The sequence below is a fragment of the Oncorhynchus keta genome, unplaced genomic scaffold (assembly GCF_023373465.1).
Source record: "Oncorhynchus keta strain PuntledgeMale-10-30-2019 unplaced genomic scaffold, Oket_V2 Un_contig_5685_pilon_pilon, whole genome shotgun sequence".
Taxonomy (NCBI): domain Eukaryota; kingdom Metazoa; phylum Chordata; class Actinopteri; order Salmoniformes; family Salmonidae; genus Oncorhynchus; species Oncorhynchus keta.
In genome coordinates, this window is record NW_026288440.1 from 247,501 (window position 1) to 265,002 (window position 17,502).

Consider the following 17,502-nt stretch of genomic DNA (forward strand, 5'->3'; position numbering starts at 1 on the left):
ACAGACACCATCAGTGTTTAATGGTGAGCACAGACACCATCAGTGTTTAAAGGTGAGCACAGACACCATCAGTGTTTAATGGTGAGACACCAGCATTCTATTAGAGATTCATTGTGAATCAAGCCATCATCAGTGTTTAATGATGAGCACAGACACCAGCCTTCTATTAGAGATTCATTGTGAATCAAGCCATCATCAGTGTTTAATGGTGAGCACAGACACCAGCCTTCTATTAGAGATTCATTGCATATGTCACGTGATCGAGTGAGCAAAACGCTGTGTCGCATTAGTGGAAACCAAGACTCTTCCCAGGAGAATTAACCTGGCAGGTTAGGAGAATTAACGTGGCAGGTTAGGAGAATTAACGTGGCAGGTTAGGAGAATTAACGTGGCCGGTTAGGAGAATTAACGTGGCCGGTTAGGAGAATTAACGTGGCCGGTTAGGAGAATTAACGTGGCCGGTTAGGAGAATTAACGTGGCCGGTTAGGAGAATTAACGTGGCCGGTTAGGAGAATTAACGTGGCCGGTTAGGAGAATTAACGTGGCAGGTTAGGAGAATTAACGTGGCAGGTTAGGAGAATTAACGTGGCCGGTTAGGAGAATTAACGTGGCAGGTTAGGAGAATTAACGTGGCCGGTTAGGAGAATTAACGTGGCAGGTTAGGAGAATTAACGTGGCCGGTTAGGAGAATTAACGTGGCCGGTTAGGAGAATTAACGTGGCAGGTTAGGAGAATTAACGTGGCCGGTTAGGAGAATTAACGTGGCAGGTTAGGAGAATTAACGTGGCCGGTTAGGAGAATTAACGTGGCAGGTTAGGAGAATTAACGTGGCCGGTTAGGAGAATTAACGTGGCCGGTTAGGAGAATTAACGTGGCCGGTTAGGAGAATTAACGTGGCAGGTTAGGAGAATTAACGTGGCCGGTTAGGAGAATTAACGTGGCAGGTTAGGAGAATTAACGTGGCAGGTTAGGAGAATTAACGTGGCCGGTTAGGAGAATTAACGTGGCAGGTTAGGAGAATTAACGTGGCAGGTTAGGAGAATTAACGTGGCAGGTTAGGAGAATTAACGTGGCCGGTTAGGAGAATTAACGTGGCAGGTTAGGAGAATTAACGTGGCAGGTTAGGAGAATTAACGTGGCAGGTTAGGAGAATTAACGTGGCCGGTTAGGAGAATTAACGTGGCCGGTTAGGAGAATTAACGTGGCCGGTTAGGAGAATTAACGTGGCCGGTTAGGAGAATTAACGTGGCCGGTTAGGAGAATTAACGTGGCCGGTTAGGAGAATTAACGTGGCAGGTTAGGAGAATTAACGTGGCCGGTTAGGAGAATTAACGTGGCCGGTTAGGAGAATTAACGTGGCAGGTTAGGAGAATTAACGTGGCCGGTTAGGAGAATTAACGTGGCCGGTTAGGAGAATTAACGTGGCCGGTTAGGAGAATTAACGTGGCCGGTTAGGAGAATTAACGTGGCCGGTTAGGAGAATTAACGTGGCCGGTTAGGAGAATTAACGTGGCCGGTTAGGAGAATTAACGTGGCCGGTTAGGAGAAGAGGTTGCTAAAGTTAGGGGAGAATTAACGTGGCTCGGTTAGGAGAATTAACGTGGCGGTTAGGAGAATTAACGTGGCGGTTAGGAGAATTAACGTACATATTATCATGGCGGTTAGGAGAATTAACGGGCGGTTAGAGAGAATTAATCTAATTAAAATTAACGTGGCGGTTAGGAGAATTAACGTGGCCGGTTAGGAGAATTAACGGGCCGGTTAGGAGAATTAACGGTTAGGAGAATTAACGTGGCCGGTTAGGAGAATTAACCTTAACGTGGCCGGTTAGAGAGAATTAACGTGGCCGGTTAGAGAGAATTAACGTGGCCGGTTAGGAGAATTAACGTGGCCGGTTAGGAGAATTAACGTGGCCGGTTAGGAGAATTAACGTGGTTGGAGAATTAACCCTCTCGGTTAGGAGAATTAGGTTAAGGTTAGGAAAGAGGTTGGCTAAAATACTAAAATTGTCCCAGACACGATTGAAACATAGGCCTCTGCCCTGAGAACAGTCTTTGTTTCCATTAATGCGATGCTGCGAGCAAATGTATAAATGCAAACAAGTACATATTATCATGGCATGATTCAAGTACAGGAGCGGAGAGAGAAATATCTAATTTAAACTTTTCCATTTGTGTTGTCTGGCGCCAGATGGAGAGCAACGTGAAGCTGGAGGAGCGTCTGAACAAAGTCCAGCAGGAGAACGAAGACTACAGGGCCCGTATGGACAAACACACCGCACTCTCCAAGTACGTACTGCAGAGAGGAGTGACTCATCTCTCCCCAGAATCCTCATCTTCACCATTTGTCCTTCCAGCAGGGTTTCTAGCATGTAGAATGTAGTTCTAAGAATGTGTGTGCTCCTATGTCTCTGTGTTGCTGTAATAGAGGCTGTTCAGTGAACCACCTTCACTTTGTGTGTATCTTCCTCCTCTCTTCCCTCTCTCCTCTGTGTGTATCTTCCCTCTCTCTCCTCTCTGACTTCTCTCTCTCCTCTCTGTGTGTATCTTCCCTCTCTGACCTTCTCTCCTCTCTGTGTGTATCTTCCCTCTCTCCTCTGTGTGTATCTCTCTCCCTCTGTGTGTATCTTCCCTCTCTCTCTGTGTGTATCTTCCCTCTCTCTCTGTGTGTATCTTCTCTCCTCTGTGTGTATCTTCCCTCTCTCTCCTCTCTGATCTTCCCTCTCTCCTCTCTGTGTGTATCTTCCTCTCTCCTCTCTGTGTATCTTCCTCTCTCCTCTCTGTGTGTATCTTCCCTCTCTCCTCTCTGTGTGTATCTTCCCTCTCTCCTCTCTGTGTGTATCTTCCCTCTCTCTCTCTGTGTGTATCTTCCCTCTCCTCTCTGTGTGTATCTTCCCTCTCTCCTCTCTGTGTATCTTCCCTCTCCCCTCTCTCCTCTCTGTGTGTATCTTCCCCTCTCTCCTCTCTGTGTGTATCTTCCCTCTCTCTCCTCTGTGTGTATCTTCCCTCTCTCCTCTCTGTGTGTATCTTCCCTCTCTCTCTCTGTGTGTATCTTCCCTCTCTCCTCTCTGTGTGTATCTTCCCTCTCTCTCTCTGTGTGTATCTTCCTCTCTCCTCTGTGTGTATCTTCCCTCTCTCCCTCTGTGTGTATCTTCCCTCTCTCCTCTCTGTGTGTATCTCTCCCTCTCTGTGTGTATCTTCCTCTCTCCTCTCTGTGTGTATCTTCCCTCTCTCCTCTCTGTGTGTATCTTCCCTCTCTCCTCTCTGTGTGTATCTTCCCTCTCTCCTCTCTGTGTGTATCTTCCCTCTCTCCTCTCTGTGTGTATCTTCCCTCTCTCCTCTCTGTGTGTATCTTCCCTCTCTCCTCTCTGTGTGTATCTTCCCTCTCTCCTCTCTGTGTGTATCTTCCCTCTCTGACCTCTCTCTCCTCTCTGTGTCTCCTGCAGGCAGTTGTCCAGTGAGCAGGCCATGCTGCAGCAGACCCTGCAGAAGGAGTCCAAGGTCAACAAGCGTCTCTCCATGGAGAATGAGGAGCTGCTGTGGAAGCTCCACAACGGAGACCTGGCCAGTCCCCGCCGCCTCTCTCCCTCCTCGCCCTTCCACTCGCCCGGCAACTCTGCTTCCTTCCCCACCGCCGCAGCCCCACTCTCGCCCAGCAGATAACCCAAACTGGATACCAAGGGGACAGAGAGAAAGAGAGTGTGTTTGTGTGGATACCCCCTCCAACACACCCTAGAGACAACCCCCCTCTACAGTCCCTTAACTCCTAACCCCAGATCACCAACCCCAGCCTCTCAAGGAGACAAAGCTATTCCAAATGCGGATGGACTACTTCATATGATGACGCTGCAGTTTTGGCTTCTGCCCACAATGACTTGTACAGACGTTTTCTTTGCTCCCAGAAAGAGAAGACAATGTTGCACAGATGCACTTACTTAAAGCGGGGGACAATTCTGCCTTCGTTCTTTTCTGCCTGATTTCTCTCACTTTTTTCCCCCTCAGCAGAGAGAAAGAACAGGCAACTTAAACCTCAGGGTTTGTACATAGCTTCTCAGCTCGTTTTGATTCTCCTTCTTTTATTTGTGCATTGTGTTCCCCGCTCCCCGAATAAAGTTTGTGCGAAAAACCTTGGATGTAGTTTTGAAAATGTTAAAATGGTATAGGCCAGAGACGGAAGTGGAAGTGAGACATCGCATTCCCTTTTTTTCTGGTTCATATACAGTCAATGAAAAAAAATATATGGTAAATGGCCCGAGTGGGTTATCTTCATTTATCCGCCATCTTTGGTATAGACTTTTCGGGTGACTTATCGAAGAGCAGAGCTTTATCCAACGAGCTTTTGACCCGTTGTATAAACAGTCTCTATCTGGGCGCGGATATTCAGTTAAAGTGAACTTTAATCCCAACCCTTCATCTCTCTACCGTAATAAAGGTGTGGAATGTATTTACCCTTCTATGCTGTATCGCTTAGAATGTTCCGGATCCAAAACTCCACAACGTTGTTGAGCCAACGTTCTCTCAAACCTCCCCACGTCTCCAAGAATGCCTCAAACTGACCATCATTTTGTTTCATTTTAAAAGGTAAATAAACAAACGATAAAAAAATCAACGTCAATGTTATATTTATTATCCCTCTATAAATACATAATTAAATGGTGGATATGATTAGGGACATATAGGTATTTGTATAATGTGATACATTGGAAGAGATTGGTTATACACACACACACACACACACACACACACACACACACACACACACACACACACACACACACACACAAGTCCTTTACCTGTCAAAATGATTGACCGCTATGTCGAAGCAGAGTGTGTGTGTGTGTGTGTGCGCACGCTCAATCCTGTTGTTGTGCAGTAGTACCTAGAGAAAGGAATCCACCCTGGAGGGCACAGATCTCCCATTTAACACCTCAGTGGCCTCAAATCTCCTCTACGACCACTGAGCTTTAACATGGAAGTAATACACTCTCTTTTCACTGGTGAGGTTTTGGTGCTCTGTCTGTCTGTAATGTACTACTGGTTTGTTTGCACACACTATTCAGGCATGTCTAGTGTCTGTTATCTCTGGCTGCAGTATTAACAGGTAGAAACTAGTGAATGTCTTAAGGGTTGGCTTAAAACACAGGGGGGGAAATGGGCGTGTTCCAGGTTGTCTTTAGTGCAGTGGATCTGTGCAGTAGATTAGATCTCACAATGTCTGGAGAACTGTTTGTCTGAGGAAGCCCATTTATATGATAGAGCAGTTTCTTTTAAGATTGGAACGTTGGATTGGAATGTGCCCAGCGAGAACGACCTGGAACGTGCCCAGCGAGAACGACCTGGAACGTGCCCAGCGAGAACGACCTGGAACGTGCCCAGCGAGAACGACCTGGAACGTGCCCAGCGAGAACGACCTGGAACGTGCCCAGCGAGAACGACCTGGAACGTGCCCAGCGAGAACGACCTGGAACGTGCCCAGCGAGAACGACCTGGAACGTGCCCAGTCTGGTTGCAAGTGAGAACTCTGGGGGGAAATATAGGCAATATTTCTGTTAAAGTAAGAGTTGATCATAGTTAACATTTTATTAAAATTTAGTCACAATCGGAAATTATTTGAGTGGAAAGTACACAATTGTACACACATTGTACCATTATTTATAAAAGAAAAACATGTAAAAATCGGCCAACAGTCACATTCACAAGACCTGCTCCGGTACATTGGCGACTAAGAAAGTATGTTTTAAACCTCCTGCTTTGGGCTGGATGTGTAGATCACATGCATATGGGCTAGCAGCAGGTGGCCTAGCAAGTTAAAACGTTGGGCAAATAACCAAAAGGTTGTCAGTTGAAATGAACAACAACAGCTCCTCTGGCACCCAATGTGGCAGCCCCCCCCCAACCCCCACCTCTCTGATTCAAAGGGGTTGGGTTAAAAGCTTAAATACATTTTTGGTCTGCAATTGACTATGAAAATAAATGTAATCCTTTAATAATCTACGAGCAGAATTACTGTTTTACCTCATTTAGCATCAAGATTGTTATGATTGGATGTTCTCTATGATGTAACACCACCTTCAGCCTATCCTAAGTGAGGCAAAACTCTTAACAGGATCGATGTCGTCTGGCGTTCTGGTCAGTTAGACATCAGATCCAGCCGGATGGACGTCGGAGGCCCGGATCATCATGACAACGGATTTGATTGAATACCACCAGCCGTGCCAGGTGTACCAGACCACCCCGTCATCCATCACCGCTTGGTACGGCCCGTTGTAGTAGTGACCGTTCAAGTTGCCAGACTCACACCTGGTGGAGAGATGCAGAATGACACCAACATCTGAGATTCATAGCAGAAGGTTGCGTTCCATTGCTTGGACATTGCCAGATCTTACAACTCCTGGAGAAATATTTTACCAGCTAACCATATATGTTATAGCGATCTATCAGTCAATAACACTGTCGATGGCACGCAACCATTGGTTGATTTGTTTTGGTTGTGTTTCAGATTATGTTGTACCCAATAGAAAAGAAGGGCAAATAATGTATTGTCATTTTAGAATCACTTTTAATGTAAATAAGAATATCATATTTCTCAACGATTCTACATTAATGTGGATGCTACCATGATTACGATAATGATTACGATAATTGTGAATGAATCGTGAATAATGATTAGTTCAGAGGAAAGTTAGAGGCATAAATATCATAATGCAGAAGGTCAATACTCTGTTGTTGAGAGGTTACTGAATCTCCACAGTAATGCAGAAGGTCAATACTCTGTTGAGAGGTTACTGAACCACCAGCCTCAGACATGTCATACAGAAGGTCAATACTCTGTTGTTCAGAGGTTACTGAATCTCAGTAATACAGAAGGTCAATACCTTGTTGGGATGAATCTCCACAGTAATGCAGAAGGTCAATACTCTGAACTTGACTCCCAGTTGACTGGCCCCTAGACTGTTCCACTGCCCACTGGGATGGGAGAAGGTCAATACTCTGTTGGGAGGGCTGAATCCCCGCATTGCCAGTGTACTCACCCAGATTAAGCTTATACTGGTTCTGGAGGGGGAAGAGGAGTATTTTAGGGAGTAACTTTTTAAGTATTTTATGGGGAAATAATTCAGTGATTTTGAATATTTAACTATGTAAAATCACTGAACTATCCCCTTTAACCTCTAACACCTGATCTCACATTTCAACTAATTGTAGTCTTCAATTTAGACCTCAAACAAATGCCTACATTGGTGTACACACACTGCAGAGTCCTGGGCCAGAATTCCCCACGCCAAGTGTAAAAGGCACCACAACTTTAGGTAATAGGCTGATGACCAGGAGTGATAGACCAAGGTATGTAAACATGCTTATACTGTAACACAGTCAATGTTCTCCTAAACAGAGCACTGCTGAGATGTCTCTTTTTGAAAACTGCTGTCTACAAATATTGATCTTGTTCCACGATGGGCTAATATGAGAAGGTGAATGAAGAGGATTGCTGGTTTTCCCCAGGACCTTTTGCTCAAGGACATTCAAATCACATTGTATTTGTCCCATGCTTCGTAAACAACAGGTGTAGACTAACAGTGAAATACTTACTCACCGGTCCTTCCCAACAATGCAGAGAGAAACAACAGGTAGACTAACAGTGAAATACTTACTAGACTAACAGTGAAAAATCAGGTGTAGACTAACAGTGAAACTCACCGGTCCTTCCCAACAATGCAGAGAGAAACAACAGGTGTAGACTAACAGTGAAATACTTACTCACCGGTCCTTCCCAACAATGCAGAGAGAAAGAAAATAAGTGAAAAGTACTCAAAACTTAATAATAAATGCACAATTAGTAACAAGGTATGATACCTTGGTACTAACACAGTGAAATGCCCCGTGTACTAGCGGAGTCCTTCCCAACAATGCAGGAGTAAAGGTAATTGAGGTAGATATGTACATAAGGTAGGTAAAGTGACTAGGTAACAGGATATTAATAACAAGCAGCAACAGCATATGTGATAACAGTCAAAAGAGTTAGTGCAGATGGGTCCTTCAATGCAAACAATCTAGGTAGCTAACAGTGAACTATTTAGCTGTCTTAATGCAGGGTAGAAGCAACAGGGTCCTGTTGGTGAAAGACTTGGTGCATCGGTCCTTCCCAACAATGCAGAGAGAAACAATCCATGGGGTGACTGCAGTGTTTTATCATTTTTACCGGTCCTTCTTCTGACACCAATGGTATAGAGAAACAACAGGTGTAGGGAGCTAACAGTGAAATACTTACTCACTGGGCCTTCCCACCCTTTGAGAAACACCTTGTGGTAGAATGCAAAGCAGTTGCCAATACTTAGCAGTGATGCAGCCAGTTAAGATGCCTTCAATGGTGCAGCAGTAGAACTTTTGAGGATCTGAGGGCCCATGACAAATCTTTTCAGCCTTCCCCAATGAGGTGAAAGAGGCATAACAGTGTGTAGACTTCAGGACTGTGTTGGTGTACTTACTCACCATGTTCCTTCCCAACAATGCAGAGAGAAACAACAGGTGTAGACTAACAGTGAAATACTCCACTCACGGTCCTTCCCAACAATGCAGGAGAAACAACAGGTGTAGACTAACCATTTCCTGCAAAGACAGGTTACGACTCAGGTCCTGGCACTTCCCAACAATGCAGAGAAACAACCTAGACTAATAGGAAATACTTACTCTTCATGCAGAGAGAAACAACAGGTGTCCTTCCCCAATGCAGAGAGAAAAACTACTGTCAGTGAAATACTTACTACTTAGGTCCTTTTCACTGCAGAGAGAAACCATAATCTAGACACCTGATTCTAATAACAGCTGGTTGATGAACTGAATCAGGTGAGTTACAACAGGGGTTGGAATGAAAACTTACTCACCGGTCCTTCCCAACAATGCAGAGAGAAACAACAGGTGTAGACTAACAGTGAAATACTTACTCACCGGTCCTTCCCAACAATGCAGAGAGAAACAACAGGTGGTAGACTAACAGGAAATACTTACTCACCGGTCCTTCCCAACAATGCAGAGAGAAACAACAGGTGTAGACTAACAGTGAAATACTTACTCACCTGAGGGGTCCTTCCCAACAATGCAGAGAGAAACATCAGTGTAGGTAACAGTGAAATACTTACTCACCGGTCCTTCCCACAATGCAGAGAGAAACAACAGGGAGTAGACTAACAGTGAAATACTTACTCACCGGTCCTTCCACAATGCTGAGGCAGGTGTTAACAGTCCCAGGGTCCTGAGATTAGTAAGGTGAGCTAACAGTGAAATACTTACTCACCGGTCCTTCCCAACAATGCTGAGAGAAACACAGGTGAACAACAGTCTCACATAGGCCTTCCCAACAATAACCAGGTGGGAGAACAGTGTGGAGTGCAATGGAGATGGCGTGTCCTTCCCATCTGTTGGGGCTGTATGTGAAATGGAGTGGGTCCCAACAATGCAGTCTGGAAATAATGGTGTTGACTAACAATGAGCCATGACCAGCCTTTCAGCGGTCCTTCCCAACAATGCAGAGTGAAAACAACAGGTGTAGACAGTAACATTTGAAAGGTTACTCACTTGGTCCTTCCCAACAATGCACAGGAACAACAGTGTAGACTAACAGTGAAAACACAAAAGTCCTTCCCAACAATGTCAGTGAGAGAAAAAATGTCAGACTGAACAGTGAAATACTCTGTACTACGGTCCTTCCCAACAATGCAGAGAAAACAACAGTTTATACAGTATGAATACTTAGATTGGTCCTTCCCAACAATGAGAGAGAAACAACAGGTGTAACTAAAGAAACTTATGTCAACAAAGAAAGAGGGATGTTGGGTTAAAAAAGACAAAGGAAGGAGAGACTACAAACGTTCTTGTTCTTTACATTCTATCAAGATCTCAACTGCCTTTTGTACAGTTTGAACAAGAGTAGACAAAATAGTGACACCCAATGTTATGGGAAAACCGTGTCTGTTCCGTGTGAGGAATGTCTGCTGTGAAGACCATGGTGTTGTGTTCACGTGTACCTTTTCATCATCAACTTTCATGTTTTTGTACTTGGCGAAGCGCTGGTTTCCGTCAAAGTCCTCCATGTTGATCTTTAGGTTGTAGTCGCCTAGAAAACAGAGTCAAATACCGGTCATAAAGAGCCAAAATGGCCACCGATTGTCACCCAGGTGGGTGAGACAGTAGTGGTGATGGATGAGTTAGTGTGGCCTCTACAATGTAAAGCACTCGGGGCCATGATCAGACTTCAGATAAGCAAACTTAACAAGGATTTAAGCCAATAAAAGATTTTTGGACTTGAGTCCATTATAAGTCAAATTACCTCAAGTTGGAAATTGAGCTCATTAAGCTCTACTGTAGTTAGAGATTTTATGTAATATAAAAGCAATTCATTGTCATTATTAGGTACATTCCATGTGAATTTGGCCACATGCCTTTTAGATGTTTTTTGTAGCCAAGAGTTGTTACCTGACCAGGAAAACTCTGTGTCCTAGTTATAACCTGACTAAGGCCAGGAAAAACTCTGGGTCATATTACTATTACAGCCTGTTCCTAGGGGCCGGGAGTGTTTCCTGGTCAGATCAAGTGGTGGGGAAAAACTCAGCCCTAGTTGTAGGTTTTCCTCTTCACCTTGAGAGGTGAGGTAGTGTAGGGGGTCGTTCCCTAGCCAGAACTCTCCGTCTGACTCGCTGCCTCCAAAACCATGCTTATACTCCACCCACGCTCTGTAGAGGGAGGGAGACACACCACATGCACGTGATGCTAAACCTGAAACCAACGAGATTCCACGCCAGCGGGAGCGGAAAATGTTTTAGTATCTCAGATTGTTTTGGCAATTCTCACAAAAATGTAATTGGGAGGAAGGATGTTTTGACATTTACATTTACATTACATTTAAGTCATTTAGCAGACGCTCTTATCCAGAGCGACTTACAAATTGGTGCATTCACCTTATGACATCCAGTGGAACAGTCACTTTACAATAGTGCATCTAAATCTTAAAAGGGGGGTGAGAAGGATTACTTATCCTATCCTAGGTATTCCTTAAAGAGGTGGGGTTTCAGGTGTCTCCGGAAGGTGGTGATTGACTCCTTATATATCCTTTTTATATCATTAAAAGAACCAAAGTGCCCACTCTGGAAATATGATGTACTTGTAGGGTATATTGTTCCAAACAATGTCTTTAACATTTGTTTTAAATCAAAAAATGTTGTTTTGAGATATTCATATTTATAGTGTTGAATAAATGAATGTGAATGTGTAAGTCAGAGTCTGGACATATTCCATCAGTTAGATCACATTATAAAGAGTATGATGACACCATGATGTTGTCTGGTACGGTTCACAGGTCATAAGGTCTTACAGGAGACGTGTAGGTCTTAAATGTAGCCACTTTAGGCCCTTTTATCACACGTTTTCTTTCCACCTACCTGTCGAAGGACTCCGTGCCGTCCTTTCTCCTCTGGATGACAGTCCAGCCTCCTCCATCACTCATGTCACAGAACACCATGAAGGAGGAGGGAGCCTGGTCCGGTCTGATCATATACAGGCCACTAACGGAGTTCCCATCCTTAAAGATCTCAGCACAGTCTAACACACAGAGGACATGGTTACAGTGCTTGCACACCAAATGGCACCCAATCCATTCCTTATACAGCAGCATTATCTTTCACTATTTATGTCTGTTTTAAAAACAAAATTGAATAGCTAATCAAACATGAATCACACAAAAAAAACTAAATCCAGTTCAGTAAAAAGACATTCCATTCATTCTATGTTCTACCCATAGAATTCCACATGAACAAAAGGAGCTATGGGGTTCTACCCCCTGCCTGACCTTTGTACTGGCCCCCAGTCTGGAGGTGTGTCTGGGGGATCTGGGGCAGCTTCTGGGCCTGGCTGAAGTGAAGTCCCTGGATGTAGTGGTGCTGGTCGTTGATCACCCTCACCAGGTGCTCCATCTCAGCCTGCAGACGCCCCACCATCTCCCCACACTGCACTGGGGCCTAGTGGACAGGACGGACAGGGGGAGAGGGGGATCCTGTTCACTCTCTCAGGCTATACAAGTTTGTTAATTTTATGTTAGCCTACAAATGATAATCTCAGTACATTAAACAATAACATAAATAAAGAAACCTGTTATGATGTAATCTGATATGAACTATATTTGGATGCAGAGACAGACGATGCACACACAGACACACACATAAACAGACACAAACAGACACACAAACAGACATGCAGGTGGATGCAGAATACACCAAAATGGCACATAAAATGTCATCATAACAATGTAAGTGGGTGTTAAGGAAGTAGAATTATGCACAATATGAACCAAAGCCAATCAAAATGTAAATAAATCTTACCGAGTGGCATTCCGTGAGGAACAAAAGCCCCAAAACTACTATGGTGGACGCTCCTGCCATGGCGTGTGAGCTCTGTTCAACCACCAGTGTTACTGACGCTCTGTTCACCCTACCCTCTGACAACCCACCATGGAAGACACTGGCTTGCATCCCAAATGGCACCTGGTCAGTAGTAGTACACTATATAGGGAATAGGGTTCCATTTGGGACGCAGCCCACTAGTGTCTAAACATCGGAGTCAGCACGAGTGTTCTGCTGTACTTTGAAAAATGGCTAGTGACTTCCCACCATAGTCTGGCCATTGACCTTCTGATTAAACCTTGTTGTGTCTCGTGGTCTATTGCGTAGGAAGAGGGCTGCCTTTTGTAGTGTCTTCCCTCATCTATCCTCCCTTCTCATAACCCAACTGGTGATACAATAGCACCTTTTACTGGCGTCCTCTTAAACATGGCCCTTCCGACTCTTATTTGAGTTCAACGACTTGTAACTTTCCCTGCCTAAAGTCAACATTCCCCTTGTTTCATGTTTTAGCTCTAGTTTTGATTTACTTCTATTAATTCAATGGGTTTGATTCAGATATTTTTTCATAATTAGGCCGTCATTGTAAATAAGAGAATAAGAGATAAGAGAATAACAGATTTGCCTAGTTAAACAAAATACATGCATAAGGCTTTTCTTCCTCATATCAAAAATATATATATTAATATTTGGTGGAATGTGTTTTTGATAAATGTATCTGTCTATTCAGTCTTATTCATTATGAACTAAAGGCTAAACTGATCTCAGATCAGCACTATGAGACACTTTGTGGATACGGACCCAGGACGTCAAGCCAGTTCCACTGTTGTTTTTTAAAATTCTTCCCCTCCAATCAGGGGCTGATTTAGACCTGGGACACCAGATGGGCGCAATTAATTATCAGGGAGAACAGAAAACCAGCAGGCTCTTGACCTTATAGGGTAAGATTTGAATACCGCTGGTTCACATGATAGCTAAGGTGAGCTGTAGTAAGGTGTGTTCAGAGGTGTGGCCTGAATGGTCTGATCGCTCCAGAGATGAGGTGTGTTTACATGCTGATGTGATTCTGCCCAGAGGTATTTGTCTGATGTGACCAGGCCTCCAGGCAAGTGTCTGAGGGAGAGCTGGCTGGCGTAGAGATGCCATGTATCCAACTCCAGCTACCTCCAATTGATGCTGGGTGACATACAGAAAGCCTATTGATGCCGGCATTATTTACCCTGACTAGTAGAGGTCACTGGGAAACCCAGTGTAGGTGCCACAGAGCTAACAGACTGCCATCTTCAGCTCCAACATGGGCTTATTAGTGGACTCTTCAATGTTTCCTTAACTCTAACATAGGAAGAGAAGTGAAGCGAAGGAGGTGTTGGCTCAGTCATAAAGTTTTCGCCTTGTAAGCATTGGGTTGTCTACTTGTCCCAGCCATTGCTGATTACTGTTCTGACACCACAGGATTTAACCAAACCTACTTATCGTGCCCTTCTATGTGTTTCAGTCCCACCCAGTGGAGTCCTCAGTGGTGAGGTAACCATCTTCCAGAGCACTGGGTTCAAACCTGTGAGACCGGTGAGATCCCACAGACTCCTTCACACTCATTACACTTCTCTTTGTAGTTTAGACATCGACATTCAGTGACTAAAGCAGAAGAGAAAGAGATGGGTTTTCGAACACATAACTCATGGATGAAAAGCATGACCTCGACCCCTAGATCAACCATCTCTTTCACATTTAATAGTTTTCTTTGTCATTTTGACAGTGACATTTGTGGAAATGTCCACTAAACACAAGAAATGGGATTTGAACCCATGAATGGAAGGCAAGGACTCAGGCCCTGAGCCACCAAGTCTATCACGTTCATCAGCCTTCTCTTCGTAATGACCGACGGACAGACAAACACAGAAAGATAGAGACAGACAAACACAGAAAGATAGAGACAGACAAACACAGAAAGATAGAGACAGACAAACACAGAAAGATAGAGACAGACAAACACAGAAAGATAGAGACAGACAAACACAGAAAGATAGAGACAGACAAACACAGAAAGATAGAGACAGACAAACACAGAAAGATAGAGACAGACAACCATTGATTCTGTTGTTCATTGTGACTTGCGTTGTTTCTGTGTCCGTCTGTTCAGATGACAGGCAAGAGCGAACAACTTTCGTCACAGCTGAGAAGGTTAGTGTTGGTGTTGGTCACACCGCGCCGTGCCACCTGGTGCTTTTGGCAGCTGTCTATATCCAGGAACCACTTCCTGCACTTGCAGCATTTGACCGGCTTCCCTTTACCATGGATGTTCATGTGACTCAAGGTCACATGAACGGCTTCTCGCCGGCGTGAAACTTTAGGTGCATGTTGCGATTTCCGACTAGCGAAAACCCCTGCCGCACGTTTCACACATATACGTCTTCTCCCCTGAGCGCACTCTTTCATGTGCCTCTAGCACTGGGTGTTGGCTTAAAGTCTTGCCTCATTGTTTCCAGTGTAGCGATTCCTTGCCTGTCCTGGGGGAATCTGTATTGGAGCTATGCTGCCGGCGGTGCTGCTCTCGCTGGGGTGTCTGAGAACTGCGTCGACTGTCTTCTGGTGTCTGTGGCGTAGGAACACGAGGAGTCTTCGGCGTCTGGGGCAGAGAGGACGAATTCAAACAATCGGGTTCAGACTTAGGAAGACACTTTCACTGTGTTCAGCTCCTGACTGCTGTTTTGTCTGGATCATTCCCTCAGTGTCTGCCTCTGACTTGAGAGCAGTGTTGGTCCCACGGCTCATTGTGTCCATTTCATGAATACTGTCCCAACATGTTCTTGTTTGACTCCTGGCAATTTGGCCTCCTGTAGAAATAAACAACAGTTTTTCATTCAGGAATATTATTTTGATATTTTCAAGTGGGATATTATGGATAGTCATATAAAGTGATTTAGTGGGCTCACCAGCACAGTCATCAGTGTTGTGCTCATCCTCTGTCAAATTGCAAGTTTGCATGCAGAGGATTCCCTCTCCTGGAGAAAGTGAGACATTGCCATTCTCTGTCAGAATGATGACAAATGAGTGAGTGAATCTATGTCACAAACTACAACTTCCAACCACCTGACCAATGATCAGATGTGGTTGTTTGATTTATAATGTATCATTTGATTAAGTTAGCATGCAAGTGGTAGCCAACTCAACATTCTGTTACTCAGATCTACTATGCTGGGACACTGGAGTTCATGGTTCTAGCTCAGGCAAATTCAAATCTGGACCTCGAATCCTGTGCTGACCTAGAAATCTACTGCTGATTTTCATTCTTTCCATCTTATCAAGGACTAATTTAGACTTTGGTGGGTGCATTCAATGGGTCTGGCAAGTTCATTGGTAGCAAGCCAGATAGGGTACACGCACAGTAGACGACTAAACTCAACTCCAAGACGTACAATGGAGTTGAGCAGCGACTATTGGACTGGAGCTCTGACATCAAATAAAATCATTTTTTTTATCAAAAACTACGGATTTCAGCACCCAAAGAATAGCTGGCATTGCAACGTGGTCTAAGAGCATTTCGTATTATTCTGTACGTAAATCCGAGAAGCTACCTTTAGTATGATATGTTATGGTATGTACTTTTGGATGTCCGTAATCCATTTATTATGGTATGTTACGAATTACAATTCGTATTATATGTTATGAATTGCTAGTGCTGAGCGATTAACAACATTTCGGGGGGGGTTCGGTTATTAAACAACTAACTGACCAACATCAGTTAAATTACTTGAATTACACTCTAGAGAGAAATCAATTCAGGACCTATGTGGGACGCTGGGCTGAAGGGAGTTGTAGTTTTTACTAAGCATATATTCAACCTAGTTTAGTGCAAAAACGTGGTAATTCACTACAATGACCATAATACATTTTCCGGCTCAGACAGATAAAGATCTCTGCAAGGATACACCCAAGACAATACAGTATGAAATCCCCCCCGATCACACTTCTAGGTCTCGTCATGGAGATGTTTGCTAGCTAAGCTCATGCGCAGAAACACATCATCGGGTCTAACGGTCGTCTCGTACCGAACTGCGCATGTGCAGGCCGTGAACTCAAAGGCACTCCTTTGATATAAAGTTGTTTATGACTAATTTAAATGTGTCAGTTTGAAACTTTCACGGGGTTGGAGTAATAACATGTTCAACTACTTAAGATGTTGGCTCAAATCTAGGTTGTGCCTTTAGATTTCGAGAAAATTAACAACTAAAGAAGAATTTTTCACTTCTCTCATTGACTTATCAAACACCAAACATCAGCCTGGTCTGTTTCGCAATTCCCGGAAGTCTCACAATGTTGCGCCTCTGGGTTTATAAACTCTGGAATTTCCATTAACAAGCTAAAATCATTGTAATTTCATTATTTCATAATGCATTTATTGTTGAAAAAATGCTAAACCAAAATCGAACTGTGACAAAGAAATGTATAACCGATACGACTTCAAAAAGCATTAATTACTCAGCACAACGAATTGCAATTTGTACAATATGTTACGAATGTGCAAAAACATAGGATATGTTATGAATTCCAATTTGTTGTGGCTAACGTTAGCTAGCTCTAGGGATTAGGGGTTAAGGTTAGGCATTAGGTTATAAAGTTAAGGTTAGGTGAAGGGTTAGCTAACATGCTAAGGAGTTGCAATGTAGCTAAACAGTAATAAGTAGTTGCTAAAGTTGCCTGTGACGAGATTCGAACATGGAACCTTTTGGAAAGACGATACCTAGCCAGTTGCACAACTGAATGCATTCAACCAAAATGGGTCTTCAGCATTTAACCCAACTCCTCTGAATCAGAAAGGTGCGGGGAGCTGCTTTAATAGACTTTTCTGTCATCTGTGCCCTGGGAGCAGTTGTTGTGGGGGGAGCTAACTGCTTTGCTCAAGGGCAGAACTTGAATTTTTCCACCTTGCCGGCTCAGGGATTCGAACAAGCAACCTTCGTTGTTTTTGCCTTAAGTAATCCATTTTATGTAACCATACCAAATGTAACATATGCTAATTTCAGTATCCCGGATTTAAGTTTACTTTGTTACGTCTAGTCAATGAGACCAGTCTGCGCATTTTAGCACCCAAGCACGCATTTACTTTGTGTGCTGAAAT

At 43.9% G+C, this 17,502-nt stretch overlaps 2 protein-coding genes and 1 long non-coding RNA gene across 3 annotated transcripts in view; 2 read left to right on the top strand and 1 right to left on the bottom strand.

Annotated features, from left to right (window-relative positions):
• Window positions 1–3,742, top strand: part of mtus1b (microtubule associated tumor suppressor 1b) — a 97,009-nt gene extending 93,267 nt beyond the window's left edge. The window contains exons 9-10 of the mRNA XM_052510458.1: window positions 2,192–2,289; window positions 3,447–3,742. Of these exons, the coding sequence (XP_052366418.1) occupies window positions 2,192–2,289; window positions 3,447–3,663 (315 nt within the window). The 3' untranslated portion in view covers window positions 3,664–3,742. The remainder of the gene's footprint in view (window positions 1–2,191; window positions 2,290–3,446) is intronic.
• Window positions 377–1,541, top strand: LOC127925502 (uncharacterized). The gene is made up of 4 exons (XR_008121117.1): window positions 377–395; window positions 770–857; window positions 946–1,275; window positions 1,364–1,541. It is a non-coding gene; the product is annotated as an uncharacterized LOC127925502 (long non-coding RNA).
• Window positions 3,743–4,771: 1,029 nt separating the features above from the next.
• On the bottom strand, window positions 4,772–13,948 carry LOC118376834 (fibrinogen-like protein 1). The gene is made up of 7 exons (XM_052510462.1): window positions 12,366–13,948; window positions 11,837–12,005; window positions 11,430–11,589; window positions 10,630–10,724; window positions 10,020–10,108; window positions 6,876–7,053; window positions 4,772–6,337 (listed from the first exon to the last, which is right to left on the bottom strand). The coding sequence occupies exons 1-7, from the start codon at window positions 12,513–12,515 to the stop codon at window positions 6,135–6,137; spliced, it is 1,044 nt and encodes a 347-aa protein (XP_052366422.1). The 5' UTR covers window positions 12,516–13,948; the 3' UTR covers window positions 4,772–6,134.
• Window positions 13,949–17,502: the final 3,554 nt, after the last annotated feature.

What these genes read in the sequence shown, in the direction of transcription:
- LOC118376834 (XM_052510462.1), bottom strand. Translation starts at nt 12,515, where the DNA reads ATGCAAGCCAGTGTCTTCCATGGTGGGTTGTCAGAGGGTAGGGTGAAC. An exon ending in GACTGGGGGCCAGTACAAAG is followed by an intron (nt 11,590 to 11,836) that starts GTCAGGCAGGGG and finishes TCTGTGTGTTAG; the next exon opens with ACTGTGCTGAGATCTTTAAG. An exon ending in ACACTACCTCACCTCTCAAG is followed by an intron (nt 10,109 to 10,629) that starts GTGAAGAGGAAA and finishes TCTGTTTTCTAG; the next exon opens with GCGACTACAACCTAAAGATC.